Genomic DNA, 17,773 nt, shown 5'->3' with positions numbered 1-17,773 from the left:
ATGTAATCTTATCCTGTGTGGTTGTTTTTGCTTTGAGCATGAGTTCTCTGTCAGCAAATACATGACACAAAACTAATACCAAATTCTTGGCCTTTTCTTGAACTGGAGAAGGCCTGTACCATTGATTTGACATTTTATTCCTTTTTGGTTGCTTGGTTTTAAAAAGAACACTTTTCTTTGTATTCAAAACAGCCTTTTTCAGAGGAATGGCTGTTGCATCAGTAGTTTTACTGGCTACTTTTACAGGCTACTTTGCACTGTCTGAGTTTTTCTTGTAAGTAACTTCTTATTCTTACACAGAATATGCATTATTGTTCTTTTTTCCTTTTCGTTATAGGGTTTTTTTTTTAGTTTTTAGTCTGGTCTTGTGTTTTTATTTCTTTTCTTTTTGGTAGTTTACCATATTTAAGTGGTACAGAAAATATGAAAAAATTAATGCTGCAAAAGTTTTCTTGAACTATATTCTTCCTGTGTTTGTTCTTGAACCACTTTTTCACTTCTCCCAGGGTCTGATATTCCAAGGTTCATCCATGTGTTTGAGGTTAGACTAGCCAGATTCATCCTCAAGTGAAACCTGGAGCTTCTTTAGTGTTTTTTGTCTGATGCTTGTTAAGCTGGAGTGGTTTTCAGTTTAGAAAAAAAAAAAGTTGTCTTTTCAACATGGCTGCTTTCTGTAGTCAGTCAGGCAGCTGTTAGTATAAATATGTTCTGAAAATCAAGAGATGATAATAGAGGTAAAATATAAGCTAATTAGCAGCATTTTTAATGGAAGCTTAAACATCTCGAGGAATTTTCCAAATCATAAGAACTTTGCAAATCTTACTACAAGATCTGTTTTTTAAATTTTAAAATCTGTTTTTTAAATTTTTTAGTTAAAAACTGTGAACATCCATAAGTAGTAATTTTGCAATTAAGTCTTCGAGAAAATCTTAAAGATATTTTTCTGTATTAGATTATTAAGATCAATGTAAGGATAATGGTTAGATATTGAATTGCATTGTGCATTCAGTAGTGTTTTGTTCCTTATGAGAATATTTTATCTACATGTATGAAGCTATTTCTTTGAGAACTGAAGGGATTTATTTCTAGGATATTTTTGATGCACAAAAGTTATACTTTTAAAAAATGGGAAGAACTCTTAAACAAAGACCTTACCCTCAAAAAAAAAAATAAAAAAGAGTTTTTTTAGGCACTATATTTCATTGTTTGGAATTCCTGCACAAAATACTTGAGTATGTGTGTTTGTAGTGGCTAAGACTATGAAATACAATTTTTACAGTTACGGTAGCATTTGCCATAGAAGTGTCAATATCACTGCTTACAGAGAAGTAAGTACTTGTGTTTCTAAAATACAACATAGACCTTAAAAAACCTTGCCTTCTTCCTCTAAACAGGATAATTATGTTCAACATTTCTTAGCCCTATCTCAGAGGGAGTTTTGATATAAAACAGAATTTATGCCTACCTGAAGCAACTGTTCTGTTAACTGGATATGAGAACAAATGTAGACTAATATCCAAACAGTACTTTTCACTATTTGCAATCATGTGTTGATTCAGGTAATTATTCCTAGCAACTTCTGCGTACTGAGTTTTTTGAGAGCAAATTGTCCTCTAATTTCAGAGAATGAAAACACACTTAAAACACAATTAAAACAGTTAGTGGTTTTGTTAACAGAACTTGAAGAAACCTAAACAGCCTATCCCTAAAATTTTGTTAGTCCAGACACCTAAATTTCCAGACCTCTTTAAAGATAGGTAGTGAAGGTCAAGCTTTCTCTGAGGTGGACATTAATCTGTTCAGTTCTCTTGAGGTAATTATGTGGGGTGAGCATGTACTGACTCATCGGTTTCCTGTGCCCTTGTTATTCTTTGAAGCACACAAGTCTCAGTAACACTGGTGAATATCAGTGATTGCTTTCACCAGACACCTTCAGAGAGAATACAAGAGCCTTTGATCTACTTACCTTTGAAGGCTCTGGTCCTTGGACTTCAGACAATGTCAGGATCTTGGCTTTTTCTTTTAAGCCATAGTTTGGCACCCAAACATATTTTCTATTTTTCTAGAGGAGTTGCATGAATTGTCTTTAAGCTTTAGCCAAAGGAAAGTCTTAGAGACTTTAATTTGTTGTGCTAGAACACTTGTATGTCTCTTTAGCTGGACTTGATGTACGTAAATAATACCAAAGTTGGAAGCTCTGCAATGCTATTAGAATTTATATTCTCAGAAAAAAAGTTAGTTGTCATAACTGAAACCAAGCAAACAGGCTTTTCTGGGTTGCATAATTTTTTATTTTCTCACAAAAAAAAGATAGTTGTAATAACTAAAACCAAATGAACAGGCTTTTCTGGGTTGCATAATTTATTAATTAGCTCCGAACCCAGTAGCACTATTTAAATTGGAGACAACATGGGATTTGGGTCTCTGTGTGAATTTACTTTTCTTGAAGACTAACAACATGACATAGAATAATTTGGAACTGCTTTTGCTGTTTTTCCAAAAGCTGTGAGAGTAGAAGCTATTTTGGGGGTCTGAAACAGGCAAGTTCTAGAAGAATAATAAGTAACCATCTACAGCTAATTCAAAAAATCATCCAGGCTGTGCAGAAGCATATAGATATTTGGAGGACTATGTGAAGTAGTCCTTCAGCTAAAAAGACACATTGATCTATGGGAAATAGATCAGAAAGTTACAATATTGATTCAAAAGCTTCAAAGTTGGAAGAACCTTGAGCCCATTGCGTTACTTTCAGTTCTAGTGAGATAGGAGTGATAGGAGAAGAGAAAAAGAAATGAGTGAGACCTGGGTGTTTTTACTGCTGAGAGTTACATCAAAGATTAGTTCAAGTTAAAAGGAATTATAGAAGATCTGAGTCCAACTTGCTGCTCAAACCAGTATTAGCTATGAGATCAGACTGCTCAGGGTTTCATCCAGTTAAGTCTTGCAAACCTGGAGAATGGAGGTGACATAACCTCTCTGGGAACCTGTTCCACTGTTTAATTGTCGTTATGTTGGAAAATGTTTCTCCTTGGCTGAACCACTTTGGATTCTGTTCTTGTTCTGTAGCTGAACATTGCTTGAATGGCTGCATCCTCTTGATAGTCTTCTTTTAGGTATTAGGGGACCTGTTACAAACCCTGAAGTTATCTCCCCTCTAGGCTGAACATACCAAGTTCCCTCAGTTCTTACATGTATTTCAGCCCCCGAGTACGATGATGACCATCTCCTTAGCCCACTCCAGCTTTTCTTCTGTGTTAGGGGGATATGTGTAGTTAAAACTGGTCATTAACCTAGATGTGTTATAATGAGTGCCAAAAAAAAGGTAATTACTCACTTCCCTTGATCTTCTGGCTATGCTACTATTAATATAGCCCAAGATGATGTTAGCTGTCTCTACTTGTATACCATGCTTCTGATTTGTGCCTGTGTACCATGGTAACCATACCCTTTTTGAGCATAGCTGCTTCCAAACCAGTTACCAGCCACATCACTTTAGATGGCTCTTGCTTCCTAAATTCAGGTCTTTGCACTTGTCCTTGTTGAATCTCAGAAGGTTCATGCTGTCCTGTTCTTCCTCAAAGTCTGTAGAGAGTGGCAGCTCTTCTGTCGAGTGTATCAATTGTTCTGTGTCATGACCTACTGTTACCTGCAGGCTTTGTGAGATTGCCCTTTTGGCCTAATTCAGGTGATGAATGAAGCATATTGTAATACAGACTCCTACACTATTGCACCTGTTACCAGCTACTACCATCTGAGCTTTACCATCACATCTTTTTTTATCACTGTTGTAGTTCACATATCTATACTGAAGGTCTAACTCAGCTATAAAAATACTCTGTGAGAAAGTGCTAAAATCCTTGCTAAAGGAATCTACTTGCTCTCCTCTTGTCTATAGATCTGGTAATTTTATCATTGAATATAACTGGGTTGGCCAGACATGATTAAACCTCTGTAAATCTTCTCTGAGTGTTCCCAATCATCTTTGTTTCTTTCATGAGCCCAGAAAATTGTTACAAAAGGACTTGTTTCATAACCTTCCAGGGACTGAAATGAAGCAAACTGGTTTATAGTTCCTTGGCTTCTCCTTTTGCCCTCTGCCGAATATATGCATGACATTTGCCTTTCTCCACTTGCCATGGACCTCCCCCAGTTTTTGTGACATTCCCAACAATAATGAGAAATATCATTGAGACACTGGCCACCTTTGTCAGAACCTTGGAGTGTAGGTGAACTGGCCTTTTCAATTTTTATGGGTTGAGTTGTCCCAAGTTATCCCAAACTCAGTCTTCACCTGCTGCTAGCAATTATCCTTTTCGAGCCCTTTTACTGGTCATAGAGGCTTGGGAGAAGACCTTGTCAGGGAAGATTGAGGCAAAAAAGGCATTGAGTGTAGTAAGCTGCTCTGTCTGCTGTTGATAAAATAGCTTTTTGTCTAGAATCCTGTCTATGTTTTCTTTCCTACCTTAACAGAGTCATAAAATCTCTTCTTGTTGTCTTTGTCATCTTTTGCAAAAATTAGTTCTAGGTGACTTTTCTGACACCAGCCCTACATATTCAGGCAATCCTTCTGAATTTTTACTTGGATTCCTGTCCCTGGCTGTGTTCCCTATATGGTGTTGTTTGGCCTTGTAGTTTTCTCATGCGTTGCCTTTTTATCCATGCCAGGCTTTCTGTATATTTGTTTTCCTGAGTGCCAGGAGGACTGATACAAACAAGAGCTGTTCAAAAATTTGGATAGGCTGCTTTTGAAGTCATGCCATTCTGAGTAGAATTGTCATGGTTTAGGAATGGTGTTTCCCAATTTAGTGTTCCCACTGAAACACTCCAAATCACATGCCACTTGATCTTCTCCACACCCCCTCCCCCCACCTTCTCAGTGGCCTGAAGACAAGAATTGGAGGCACAAAAGCTGAAGGTCACAGGTTGAGATAAGAACAATTTACTGGAAACAGCAATGAAATAAGACAACAAACTTTAACTGTAACAGTACTAATGGCAGAATGTGCAGGAAAAAAAAATGAATGTGAATGATTCATATATGATTGCTCACTGTGGAAGCCCATGACCATACCTTACCATTCCCTCTGCCAGGGAAGGGAGCCCTTCACTGTTTCTGGAAAATGAAGTGAGGTGGTATAGAATAGCCTTCAGGTCCTAGCCATGCCCTCTCCTGGCTACTGCAGAAATTACCCTGTCATGGCCAGAACCAGGGCAAGAATACAGCGAGGTACATGGGAACTTTAGAAGCAAGTTTTGTACTTGAAGTCAGGGTTGATGATGCAAGATGTGATATGGTCTTTCTGAAGAGAACTAAAGCATTAATTAAAACATGATCACTTCTGTTTATTATGTGTAATTCGGAAGCTATATCCAAATGATCAAATGAATTTATGACTGGAAGTCTAACACAAGCCTTGGTAATGGAAAAAAGAATGTAACCGTAGCTGAAAAGTCTTTCTTAGAAGGAATATGTAAGTTTCTTAGTCAAAATAAAAATAAGGCAAGCAGCTTCAGAAGCCGTATGATATACATATCAGGTGCTAGTCTGATATGTGTGATACTTGTAGAGTATCTTTTAGAAGTATACACTGTACTTGACAGAAATATTTTTGATAAAAGTGTTCTAATGTTGAAACTTTCCAGATTAGAAAGAGAGTGTTTCTCCTCAAACAATGAAATGAAAGAAGTGATTGAGGAAAAGAAGGCGGCAATTAAAGACCTCTCTGACAGACTAGGGAATACTGAAAAAACCTGCAGAGAATTACAGGAGGATCTTGTAATGGTAAGACAAAAGGCCTCTGGCACTTCTTGCTTAGGGTTTTTTAAACATACTGTGAATATAATCTGCATTTGTTGTGCTGGGCTGAGGAATAAATCTGCTTTTGTATCATTAATGTTACTTTGTTTTGTAAAACATGATTAAATATAGCTAATACACTGGAGAAGCCAGTTCAAAAAAGCACATTAGGTGATACACTAAGTATTTATCTGAAGAGTTATTTGAAGAAAACAATCATTTTAAAAGTATGGCTATGAGTGAAGAGTAAATTCTATTTGCATACCTAATGAAGAAGGCCGTTTGTAGATATGGATTATGATTTTGTGCAAAGAACATTCCATCTTTCTATCCAGGCTTTTTTCTCTGAAGCTTGATTAGCTACCAGTGTAGGCTTGTTTACTTTTATTTCATATGGTTTTAGTGCAAGCATTTGACTGCAAAAATTGTTTGAAAATGGCTTGTTTGAAGGTGAGAACAAGAGGGATTTTTTTGGTTGTTTTTTTGTTTTGGTTTGGTGTGCATTTGGCATGTTGGATGTATCTTACAGGTTTATTTTTTGAAATCTTTCTCCTTTTATATGACCAGCTGGAGCCTTTCCATGGTCTCTATCCACCTTAACTTTGAATAACAACTTTTGCCATCCTATTTTATAGCAGTAGGATCAAAGCAAAAATTTTAGGATATCTTCATTAATGATGTAAAGAAAGGGACTGAGTTCAACTTCAGCAAATTTGCAGATGACACCAAGTTGAAAGGTTCAGTTGACACATCTGAAGGATGGGATGCCATCCAGAGGTACCTGGACAAGCTCGAGAAGTGGGCCCATGGGAATCTCATGAGGTTTAACAAGATCAAGTGTGAGGTGCTGCATCTGAGTCAGGGCAACCCTGATGCAGGCTGGGGGATGAACTAATCAAGAACAGCCCTACCAAGAAGGCCTCGGGGGTGCTGTTGGATGAGAGGCTCACAGCAATGTGAGCTCCCAGCCCAGAAAGCCAATTGTATCCTGGGCTGCACCAAAAGCAGCACGGCCAGCAGGTCGAGGGAGGGGATTCTGCCCCTCTGCTCTGATCTGGTGAGACCCCACCTGGAGGCTCCATCCATCCAGTTCTGGGGTCTCCAGCAAAAGAAGCACATGGACCTGTTGGAGCAAGTCCAGAGGAGGCCACCAAGATGATTATAGGGATGGAGAACCTCTGCTATGAGAAAAGACTGAGAGAATTGTGATTATTCGACCTGGAGAAGAGAAGGCTTCAGGGTGACCTAGTTGCAGTCTTCCAGTGCTTGAAAGGAGCCTACAAGAAAGATGGAAAGAGACTCTTTTACAAGGTCATGTAGTGATAGGACATGTGGGAATTGTTCCAAACTGAAAGAAGGTTTAGATTAGATATTAGGAAAAACATTCTTTACTATAAGGGTGAGGAGGCACTGGAACAGGTTGCTTTCACAACAGAAAAGTTGTGCATGTCCCATTTCTGAAAGTGTTCAAGACCAAGTTGAATGGGGCTCAGAGTTTAGTGGAAGGTGTTGCTGTTCACAGCAGGGGTATTAGAACTTGATGAACTTTAAAGTTCCTTCCAACTCAGGCCATTCTATGATTCCATGATTGTATGAGCTAGGAAACCTTTTCTCTTTTCATTGTGTAGTATCATTCGCAGTATTTCTATACAAAGCCAATGTAAACCTGCAAATTTCTCCTCTTCCTTTCCCTAGGAGCTGTGAGTATAGAAGGTAATTGAGGTCTGTTTCCTGCTACTGACAGACACTGTGCTAATCAGTGAGTAGGAGCAGAGACCTGCATCAGAGAATGTAAGATCCCAGGCCCCGGGCTATGAGCTCACCAAAGGGTTTTACTTTAAAAATATGCAATGCTCCAACAATATCCACCCTCTGGACTATTACAAGAGCCTTCAATTCTTTTAACACCTTAAGAGAGAGTGCAAAGGAGAAAAGTCGCACATGTTTTCTCAGGAGGTACTTTACTGGTAACCTTTAGGAAATAAGAGATCTTGGCAAAAGTTCAGAGGGTAACATGCAACCAAATTAAAGCATTCCACAAAGCATTGACTTAGCACATGCTAATACATACAGTTTGGCCAAATCCAACCCATGTGGTCTCAAGTAACCCAAAATATCAAGAAAGTAGATTAATAGAAGAAGTAGTAAAGAAAGAGAGAGAAAAAGAGAAAATTCATAGCTACCACCAGGGTCCCATGAAAGTTCAGCTACCATGTGTCCAGGTGGCAGGGTCCAAACAAATGTAGCCAGCTCACTTTGCTGCCTTTATTTGCTTTGGCCCCCTGTGGCCACACCCCTACCCCCAGGTGGGACTCCCGTGTTGGGCTGGGCCAGGGACTCTGGGGTGTGGTGTGAGCAGTGCTCATGGTGTCCAGTGACTGACAACTGCTCTGGGGGTGCCCAAGGAGGCTCCAAGGGGCTGGGGTGTGGGACAGGGCATCACCTCACCTTCATGAAATCCAATCTTACCCCTTCCCCGCCACACACACACTTGAGTTGGTATGAGCCAATAATTAATATAATAATCCAGTGTCTCACAGGGAGTCTTCAGGTTTGTTGGTGTCTTCTCTTCAGTTGATGGAGTTATTCCATATGTTATCTTAGTGTGTTCCACTTTCCAGGTGGATTGGTAATTAATAAATTGAAGAAAAATAAAATGTAAAAACTCTTTTTCTTTTGGTAGAACAAAGTTTCTTCAGTGCAAGCATGAAAGTATTAAAAGACGTTTGCTCCCCTAAGTCAACCGGAAAAAAACATTTTATCAGGCAAAAAAGGAAAAAAAAGAAAGATTCCTTAGTAAAAGTATGTTAAACCTGAAGAGAATTCAGGACAGAATTCTGTTCATGTTCAAGGTTTCTGGTAATTGCAACAGTATTAAATGATGTATTCAAAATGGACATTATGTTATTGAAAGGTAAAAGCAAAATAGATTGTCCCAGTTGAAAGAAACGTCATGTTCATAGAGCCTGTTGTTTTAATTGTTTTACTGGAATGACTTTAAACCACAAGACTGTCTCGACAGGTAATAAAAATACTCATTTTCTGAGGAGCTGTAATAGTGGTCCCTATGGGATTAGATTTCTATCACCTTGGATGGCTTTGTATATTTCCTGAAGACTTTTGTATTTATTTGGGAAGCAGAAGTGCCTGTGTATGGTCTTGTTTACTCAGTCTGGACAGCTTTTTTGTTATTTTTCTTCCCAAAATAAAAAAGCAGAAGGCTATAGCAGAAACTAATTCAACATACTGTTATTAGGCTTCCCTGTACCTATACTAAAATTCTGTGAAAATGTGTGTTCTCTTGCCTTAATTTCCCTCTCCTGGTTTCTTCACCTGTTAATTACTTTTTTATATTTTGTACTATTATTAGACATCCTGAATATATCCTTTCCACTTCAGTGTGATAATCTTAAATTGGTTTCTCACACTGGTTACGATACAAATTAATTTTTTGTTTGTAAAATAATTTGAAGATATACTACAAAAATTATTCTGAAACTTTACATGAGAAGGTACTTTTCCTTAATGGGTCTGTTGAACATATAGTAAAGTAGTTATGATGCCTGTAATTTTAAATAACAGCATGCAGCAGAAGTTTGCCAGAAATTTGCATGGATCAAATATTATAGGATCTGTTGCTATCAAACGAAATAGCTTATGAATGTTCAGCGTGAGTGGGCTCTCAAGATTTCCATTATGTTTTTCTGAGGAAATTGGTCTCAAGCTTGTCATTATTTCTAGCTACGGTTTTTAGAAAATTTTAGCTCCAAGAATAGGAGTTTAGAAGAATGGCCATTGTGATTCAGGACTTGTTCTAAAGCCTCAGCTGTATTCTTGTCCCATAGAAAAGAATAAAAGGTGTCTTTAGTAGTTTTAAGTTACTCAGGATATTTACGTTTCTAAAACCTAGTCGTGAATGCTCTTAGTACTGGCCAAGCAGGAGATGTGAAACTTTTATTTTATGAGAAATGCATATTGAAATTTGGGGAACTTGCCAGTACACCAGAATGCGTATTAGGAAAGTGAATTAATTCAAATATTGTGGTTTAGTATAAATTCCTTTAATTTGGAAGAAGTGTGTATTTGTTTCCTCTCTTTTGTATAGATTCTATCAGAACCAGCATAATTTGTGTATAAGTGGTATAATAGATTACATGCAACCTGTCTTTTTCCCTGTGGCATATAAATCTTTCTCTTACAGCCATGCCTGCAGACATGCGCTCTTTATGTCTGAGTTGTCTGTAAAAGCCTTGTAGGTTATCATAAGCTGAATATCAGAACAGAAGTGTTTGAGAATCTGTTTCCTGGACACGAGCATTAACCAGTGTTCTTTAACAGAAGTGTCTTGAGTCTTGATTGAAGAGACAGTGGATCACCCTGAAGATTATGATTCTTCTCTGCAAATTTATGAAGTAAAACCTGGTACATGATGGCAAAGATGTAAATGTCAATTATTGTAAATAATTATGTAAATGACAATTTATTTTGGACAGAGCATTTTTTTTCTAACTAAAAAACCCCCTAATACACAGTCCTCATTCATTTTTTCCTAATGACTGTTAAATGTTGTGTTACCTTGATTCCTGTTTTTCTTGTCTTAGCGCAGGGGTAGTGTTCCTAGGAGCTATTTCTGTAATTGTCCTAATTTTAGAAGACTAGTCAATCTGAAGCATAAATGATCTGCAAAGAAACTAATTTTGTAGTTTATTCTGCAGAGGTCATTCAATCTGTGATGTCCCAGTGTTGTAAGACAGAAACCTAAAAAATGCTTTTGAAGTTGCAATTCTTAAAAAATTTTTTCTGCCTTGAAAAAAAACAAACCCCAAACCCCGAAGAGATACTTCATAACATTCTCTTCCACCAAAGGTTGTTGCAAATCTCTTTTTAGAAGATAAGAATAGTTCCATTAAAACTTGGGCATTCTGATTAACTTTATTTCAGAGATATTTAATTTCTTGAGAGGTTGTATTTAATTTACATATCGATAGACTCCTCTATAGAATTTTGAATATTCTAGCTAATATAAAAAAAATTAAGAAAATCTATTAAGTATCCAGTAGTTAGATAACTTCATTAAAAATAAATAGTAGCCCAAGGAGGGAGATGGTCAGTGAGGATTTGCTTTTGTTTTGGTTTGGTTTTTATGCTACCGTTTATGCCTGGTTGCTTAAAATTTACGCCACTATTCTGCTTTACTGAACATCACTTGAGTAAAACCTGCTTTTTGTGAACTGTAAAGCAGTTATTTGGAACCTATTTCTGTAAATGCTTTGATTTGCTGCACCCAAGGCTAGGCCTGGTAAACATTCTGATACTTTTTTAAAGAATGTACATAAGTGCTTTTCAAGAGGTATCTGAACGCACTGTTCTTTGGTGGCTGTGTGGATAGTTCTGGCTTTGGCACTTACTCTTCCATCACCACATGGGATTTGTACTGCAAACTGAGTGAGTGAATTAATCCATGCGCAAGAGAGTCCCTTGGAGCACCTTGTACATGTAAACAAAGTAGAGAAAGTTCCTCATTAATGATGGCAGTTCATTGCGGGAGGGGACCCCAATTCCCTGTGTACTACTGCTGGAGTTTTATTAAGGTAAGACCTGAAATCCCACATGTTTATTTTTAAAAATTATTAACTTGAGATACATACACATATTTGCAGCATCAGGTTGTGTGGGCTGTCCTAGAAGTATGCATAGAATTTGCATTTATTTTAGTCAACAGTGGCTTTTGTAAAATGCTGAAAAAAACAATGGGATCATTTCTATAATGGAATAGATATTGCAATAGGAATGATATCAAAGTCAAATACTGTAGTTAAGGAAAATATATCTACAACCAAGGTGGTACAAATTTGCCCAGATAAATATTAATAGTAATCAAATATAAAAACTATCTGCTTGTGGAAGACTAATTCAATTCTGACAGTGAGTAGAATAATTTTATAAGTAATGGGTTTTTCTCGTATATCTGGTTATCCTTATAGATAAGGATACAAAGTATTTGGAAAAAAGATTTTCTCCTGGTTGGGGCACTCTGTACAGCATTTCATGAAAAATGCTTGGCTTCTATTTAATTTCTGTAGAAGTGCAGTTAGGTTTTGAAATTGATAGTTAAATAAATATATTGCCAAACCCATTTTCTACCAGAAGTCTTTTGTCCTCCGAGTTGTTTTGTCATAATAGGAGCTGTCTTAAGGATATGAAGGGAAGCATTGTATACGCTAAAATTCAGTGTATGTTCTGTGTTCAGAAAATATGATTTTGCTCTCATGGTGTTTGGCTTCTGCCCTCCAGTGTAGAATATTTTGTGAAGAACAGAATTGTCTTTGGGCGATATAGGGAACACTCCTAGTATATTTTGAGAATTTTAAATTCTCAAGTGTCCATGGAAACTTCTCAAGAAGAATTTACCCAGATCTCAGGGACCTGGGATTCCTAAAGGCAGGTTCTACCAGTAAAGACTGAGATGAAAAAGGCATTGAAAAGGCTTTTTCTGCATTGTAGTCATCAGATTCCTGCCTCATTAGCAGTGGGCCCACATTTTTCCTAGGCTTCCTTTTGCTAGTGATACACTTCAGGAAGCTTTTCCTTTATTCTTCAAATCCCGTGCCAGATTCAACTTTAGGTGGATTTTGGCATTCCTAACCATATCCTTTTAGGCTATCCCTCTAGGCATTTTTCCCAGGTCACTATGTCTGATTGACCCTCTTTATGCTTCCTATTAATATTTGAATTTAGTCAGGGGTTCCCCGCGTATCCATACTCTTGACTTTGATTTTCAATGTAATTTTCGAGGATCGCTTCCAGAGTCAAGAATGGTCCATTCTGCAGGAAGTCAAGCAAAGTCAGCAGAAGCCTTACTTCGCAAGTGTTCTTTCACCTGTTTCTACTAATGTGGTCTGCGAAGCAAACTCTGTTTTGTAAAGGCTTTAGCAATTTAGCAAGTAAAGGCTTTAGCAATTTTGATTTCCCAAAAGGGAAATCAGGTAACACACTACTTTTCCAGTAGTTCTACAGGAATAGCATCCCCACAAACATGTCGATGGATGAAGTTGTTGAGAAGGATGTAACTGCATCTCCTAGAATAGTTGAATCTGGCATCTGCAATGGATTATGTTTGACTCAACACTTGTGGACTCCATTTTCCTTTTAAGAGTGAGGCATTATGCATACTCCATGTGTTTGTTCAGACTGAAGAAGACTAAGGGGATAACAGCTACTGCTATGAACTATCAAGTGGTGCTTATGGAGAAGCTGGAGCTGTGATCTCCTTAGATGAATCCAGTGGAAGTATGAGAGAAAAACAGGGAGATTCTAATTACCTGGAAGAGGGAAAGAAAAACTTCACCGTGGCAATTGTGAGATATTGGAGCAGGTTTCCTGGAGGGCCATCTTTGAGGATACTCAGACCTTGACTGGACAAGGCTCAGAGCAACCTAAGCTGACTTGGAGCACACCCTGATCTGAGTGGGGAGCAGGACTGGATGACATCCAGAGGTCCTGTCAGCTTAAATTGTTCCATGATTTTATGAATTTGTACATTCTTATTAGATACCTGCCAGTCTGTGCCTGGATTTTCAGCAGTGTAGTTTACAGTGTTTTTTCTTCAATTTCTGATAATGGGGACAGTGATAGAAAATGGAAGTCAAAATGGAAAGATGCCAAATATTTTGCAGCTCAAATGTAGAGAAACTGGCTAGTCTAAGGAATTTCCTTTTGGTCTTTATTGCTGTTGGGAAAGAGAGTGAAATTGGCTTAGGGAGTGTAGGAGCAGTTAGCAAATAAAGCACAGAGAAGTGGTGAAGGCTGAATAGACTGAAATACACTGGCTACATTATGGTAAATTAACTAAACAAAAAAAAATTGGATGAGGAGATTGAAAAAAATTCTCACATTTGACTTTTCTATGGGAAAATGTTTTTCTGGGAAGATTTATTCTGACCTCTGTGCTGGCACAGTTTATGTAAAAAGTATTTATTTTATTGTGATTTTATATATTGTTATATTTTCTTGTTTTAGTATGTGATGTCTTTAAGATGATATCAGTACATGAAGGAAATTACTTTAATGTGCTTTCATCCCATAAAATATTTTTACTGGATCTTAACATTTACAAGGTCTATTTATATAAGTAATTTTATGGAGTAAGAATTAAATCTAGTTATTTTTCAATATATAGAAGTGGTTTTGAAAATCTTTATGAACTGTAGTACAAACTCTCACACAAGGAAAGGCATGTAAATGCTACAGGGGACCTAACACTGAAATACACATATGAATAATATATTAGTTGATATACAGTACATGTAATTAAAATTGAAAGAGTAAGGCAAATTTATAAAATATTTAGCTGAATAGTGAAGAACACTGCAGAGAATTAAATGCATTTCTTGGGTATTTATCCTGACAGTTATATGCTAGCAGTATGTAACAGTTTTCCTGGGGAGGATGTTTCCCACACATGAGAAAATGCCTGGATCTTTTGACATGCAGTGAAGCATAACTAAAGCAATAGTTTATAGACATAATAGAAAACAGTAGGATTTTTTCTCAATAAAAAAAGATTAATCTTCCATTACCAAGTAGAAATGGAAATTACTCAAATAGGTTTTAGAATTTAGAATGTAAATAAATTGAGCATTTGAAAGTCATGAGACATCTTTGAGCATAACCTTTGTCATAAGAAAATAGTGAAATTATTTAAATCTGATTTCCTCTGGAATTGGGGTGGGGATGGAAGGGTGGTTGGTTTTCATTGGTTGTTGGTGTTTTTTGGGCTTGTTTTTTAACTTAATAAATGTATTACTTTTTGTCAGTTAGCAGCTAAAATTGTACATTTCTTTGAGAAGTCAAAACTGCTTATACCCAAAAGGACCTTGGTCTTGTCTGGAATTACAGCTGCATGTCTTTGAAAACTGCAAGTTATAGTCTTGGTTATAAATTGAAGGAATGATTTGATACGGTCTTTCTATTGTAGCAATTAAAAAATCTGCTTTAGTACCTTTCTGCCCTCAGAATAAAGTCAGTGTCTTGATTTGATGAGGCTGCACTTAGTGGACTGCTTTCTTTTAGAAAATTCAGTAGTAGGTAATGAAGAACTCTACTGCTTTAAATTCCATGCATAAGGATGAGAATTTGGTATTGAAGAAATCACTGTCTAGTATGGAAGATATTAACAATTGAAGTAGGCAGGTTTGCAATGAGAATAGGTGTGGGATTTGACTGAGTGCCAAATCATGGATTTCTAGCCTGTCTGCCAGTAGTTTGGTGTCTTTCTGAATGTCCTTGTAGGGTGTAACAATAGATTTCATTGCTTGCATAGATGGGCAGAATTTAAAGTTCATTGAGATATTTTTGAAGCAAGAGATGATCAAGACTAAGTTTTCATGCGACCATCTTTTGTTTTTCTTTTGAGTATCTGAAGCCTTTAGTTTTATTTTAAGTGTGTTTCAGGGTTCTTTGTTACTTACTTGTTACACTGTGTTAGGTATCTCAGCTCAAGAAGAGGTGTAATAAGAAGTATAGCAGGAATTCAGATTTAAAGGGAAACAAATATACCATTGTGATATGTATTTTTTCTGTTTACTATTTTAATGTGTTTCTTTCCCTGCCCCCCTCTTGTCTTGTCTGTATCTCCTGTCAAATAAAGGCCAAGAAACACCAGGTCTTTCTAACAGAGACGTATGAAAACAACATGAGAGAGCTGGAGTTACTCTTGGACAGCTTTGCTATGTCAGGCCAGCGGACAGCAGGTTAGTTGAAGGTATAAAATGACAGATGCATCTGTCAATGTTCCAAAGTCACTACATTGTGGGAATTCTGCAGATGCCTCTTGCATTCCCTCTTCTCACCATGCTTTGATTTGATGACATGATAAGAGCAGTTCTCACAGCAGTCAAATGGCCTTGCTAGCTGAGAGAGGGTGACGGAATGTGGACCTGCTGTTGTCAGCCCAGAACTTGATATACAAATGCTGGGGTGTATATGCCGGTCAGAAAAGGGCTTACTTGCTGTGCTCTAAATCCAACTGAGAAAAAAGTCCTTACAGTATACCTGCAAAGGGAACAGATGTTTTGCTTGAACTGAGCCAAATTCTCAGGCAACCTTCAGCAACTTAAAGGTCATAAATTCAAAAAGGTTGTGTAGGACACATGATATAACACAATACTTTTACAGTTGATTGTGGACCAGTACTACATTGCATTTGTTTGATCTAATACAGAACAAATATTTCTCTATTTTCATTAAAATTAATTGGAAGTCAGTGGTTGTCACTGCTACTTGGCTTTATATATAACTGCTGCTTGGTTAGACATTTGAGTTAGTGGCTAACATAAACTAAACTTGACATCAAGCTAGTGATTTTTTAAAGGTGAAAATTGTACACTTTTTAAAATCTTCATTTAAAAGTCTGTATAAAAGATATTTCTATGTAATTGCTGTTAAAAAAACACATACTAGACATGAAATGCTTCCAACTTACAGTGAAAATAAACTGGAAGAAAACAGTGAAAATAAACTGGAAGAAAACAGGAAGAATGTGGCTTAAAGAGCAAACAGGTTTCTTTTATGTAAATCATGATTTGGTTTTGCCCTTTTTAGCAGCAGTAGACATAAATCGGTTGTATAACACCATCAAATGAAGATGCAATATTTTGTATCTCCACAAAATGATTTTTTTTTTTACAGCTTCGTACTGTTAAACTTCAATAAAGGAACAACTTCCTGAGATTTCTGTTGTCCTTAAAAGTCCTTGAATCTATGATGCATTTGTTTCCTCACATGGGTTATATGATTTTTTTTATTTGGGAACTGGTGTCGGTTTTATTCTGTAATTATAAATGTAGTTCCTGTGGGCAATACCTATAGGTTTACTGTAGATACATCAGTCTGAAAAGCTCTTTAAGACCGTGTGTTTTCCACATTCTTGCCAATTCCTTCCAATTCTTCCACATGCTCAGAGGAACTTAAGCAATTCTGGCGGGAGCTGGATGCTGCTGCCGAAGTGCAGTTTCCAAATCAGTAATTGTCTTTCGGGTAGGTTTTCTTTCTCCCTGGTGGTAAACTTTGCAGAGAACAGCTTTGACCTGTTTCTATAACAGTCACTTCAGTATTAATTTGCTTTGTTTGAGGTAAACTTTGGAAAATTTTATTTAAAGAGATCTTTTTTTTAAGTTTTAGCATCTCTGCGGAGTCTTTGTTGAGGCAGATAGTAAAATTTAGCTGTGCTGTGGATTGAGTCTTTACAGCTAATATTAAAATAGATATTGACTAAGACATTTGTTCTACATATTTACTATGCTTCTAAGTGTGAATCCTAATTTTTAATGCTTTTTCATTATTATATTATTACTCTCGTGTACTTACGAATGCATTATGTAGAATATTTCTTCAAATTTAAAAAAAAATTTCGTAGTTATATTTAAAATGGGAATGTCTAGGTGCCTATAAAAGTAAAAATCTTAAATAAATCTTTGTAGTCTGATTAGCAGGTGAGGGGCTACGTGAGACACACCTGATCGGGCAGTCTTGTTCTTATTTCCAACTTTGAACTCAAGAGGTTGAGAGATCTACTTAAAAATCTGTCAATATTAAAGATCCAGCCCCTTGATTTAAGTACTGATTACTGGGCTATATAGAAAAGAGAAGATGAGACTTTATATTTTTAAAATAAAAGAATTTTAGAAAGCTATTTTTCTTTTTACATGGCAAAATAACAAGCATAAATCCATGTCTTCTCCTTTTTCAGTGACCTTTGTAAATTTTCCACAGCATTGTTATTGGGCTACTTACATGCTTTTCTTTTGTATCTGTTCAGTTTATCATATTTTGCAGTTTTTCAGCAACAGGATTTGTTCTCAGGTACGTTTGTCTACATTTCAAGAAAGAAAGGATTGTGGTTGTCGTAATATTGAAAAAAAGGGAGATGGGTTAAAGTTCTGAGAGTATTAGCTGCTTTGAGTTAGCCTCACCATT

At 36.8% G+C, this 17,773-nt stretch overlaps 1 protein-coding gene across 2 annotated transcripts in view; it reads left to right on the top strand.

Moving 5' to 3' along the window:
* Positions 1 to 17,773, top strand: part of CCDC171 (coiled-coil domain containing 171) — a 145,720-nt gene that overhangs the window by 28,007 nt on the left and 99,940 nt on the right. For both annotated transcript variants that reach the window (XM_027910163.1, XM_027910170.1), the window contains 2 exons: positions 5,644 to 5,782; positions 15,447 to 15,549. In XM_027910163.1, coding sequence (XP_027765964.1) covers positions 5,644 to 5,782; positions 15,447 to 15,549 — 242 coding nt within the window. The remainder of the gene's footprint in view (positions 1 to 5,643; positions 5,783 to 15,446; positions 15,550 to 17,773) is intronic.

Source organism: Empidonax traillii, unplaced genomic scaffold (genome assembly GCF_003031625.1).
Source record: "Empidonax traillii isolate 1590-97213 ecotype Southwest subspecies unplaced genomic scaffold, ASM303162v1 scaffold28:size2823434, whole genome shotgun sequence".
Classification (NCBI taxonomy): Eukaryota; Metazoa; Chordata; class Aves; order Passeriformes; family Tyrannidae; genus Empidonax; species Empidonax traillii.
This window is presented reverse-complemented; position numbering and strand designations above follow the sequence as displayed.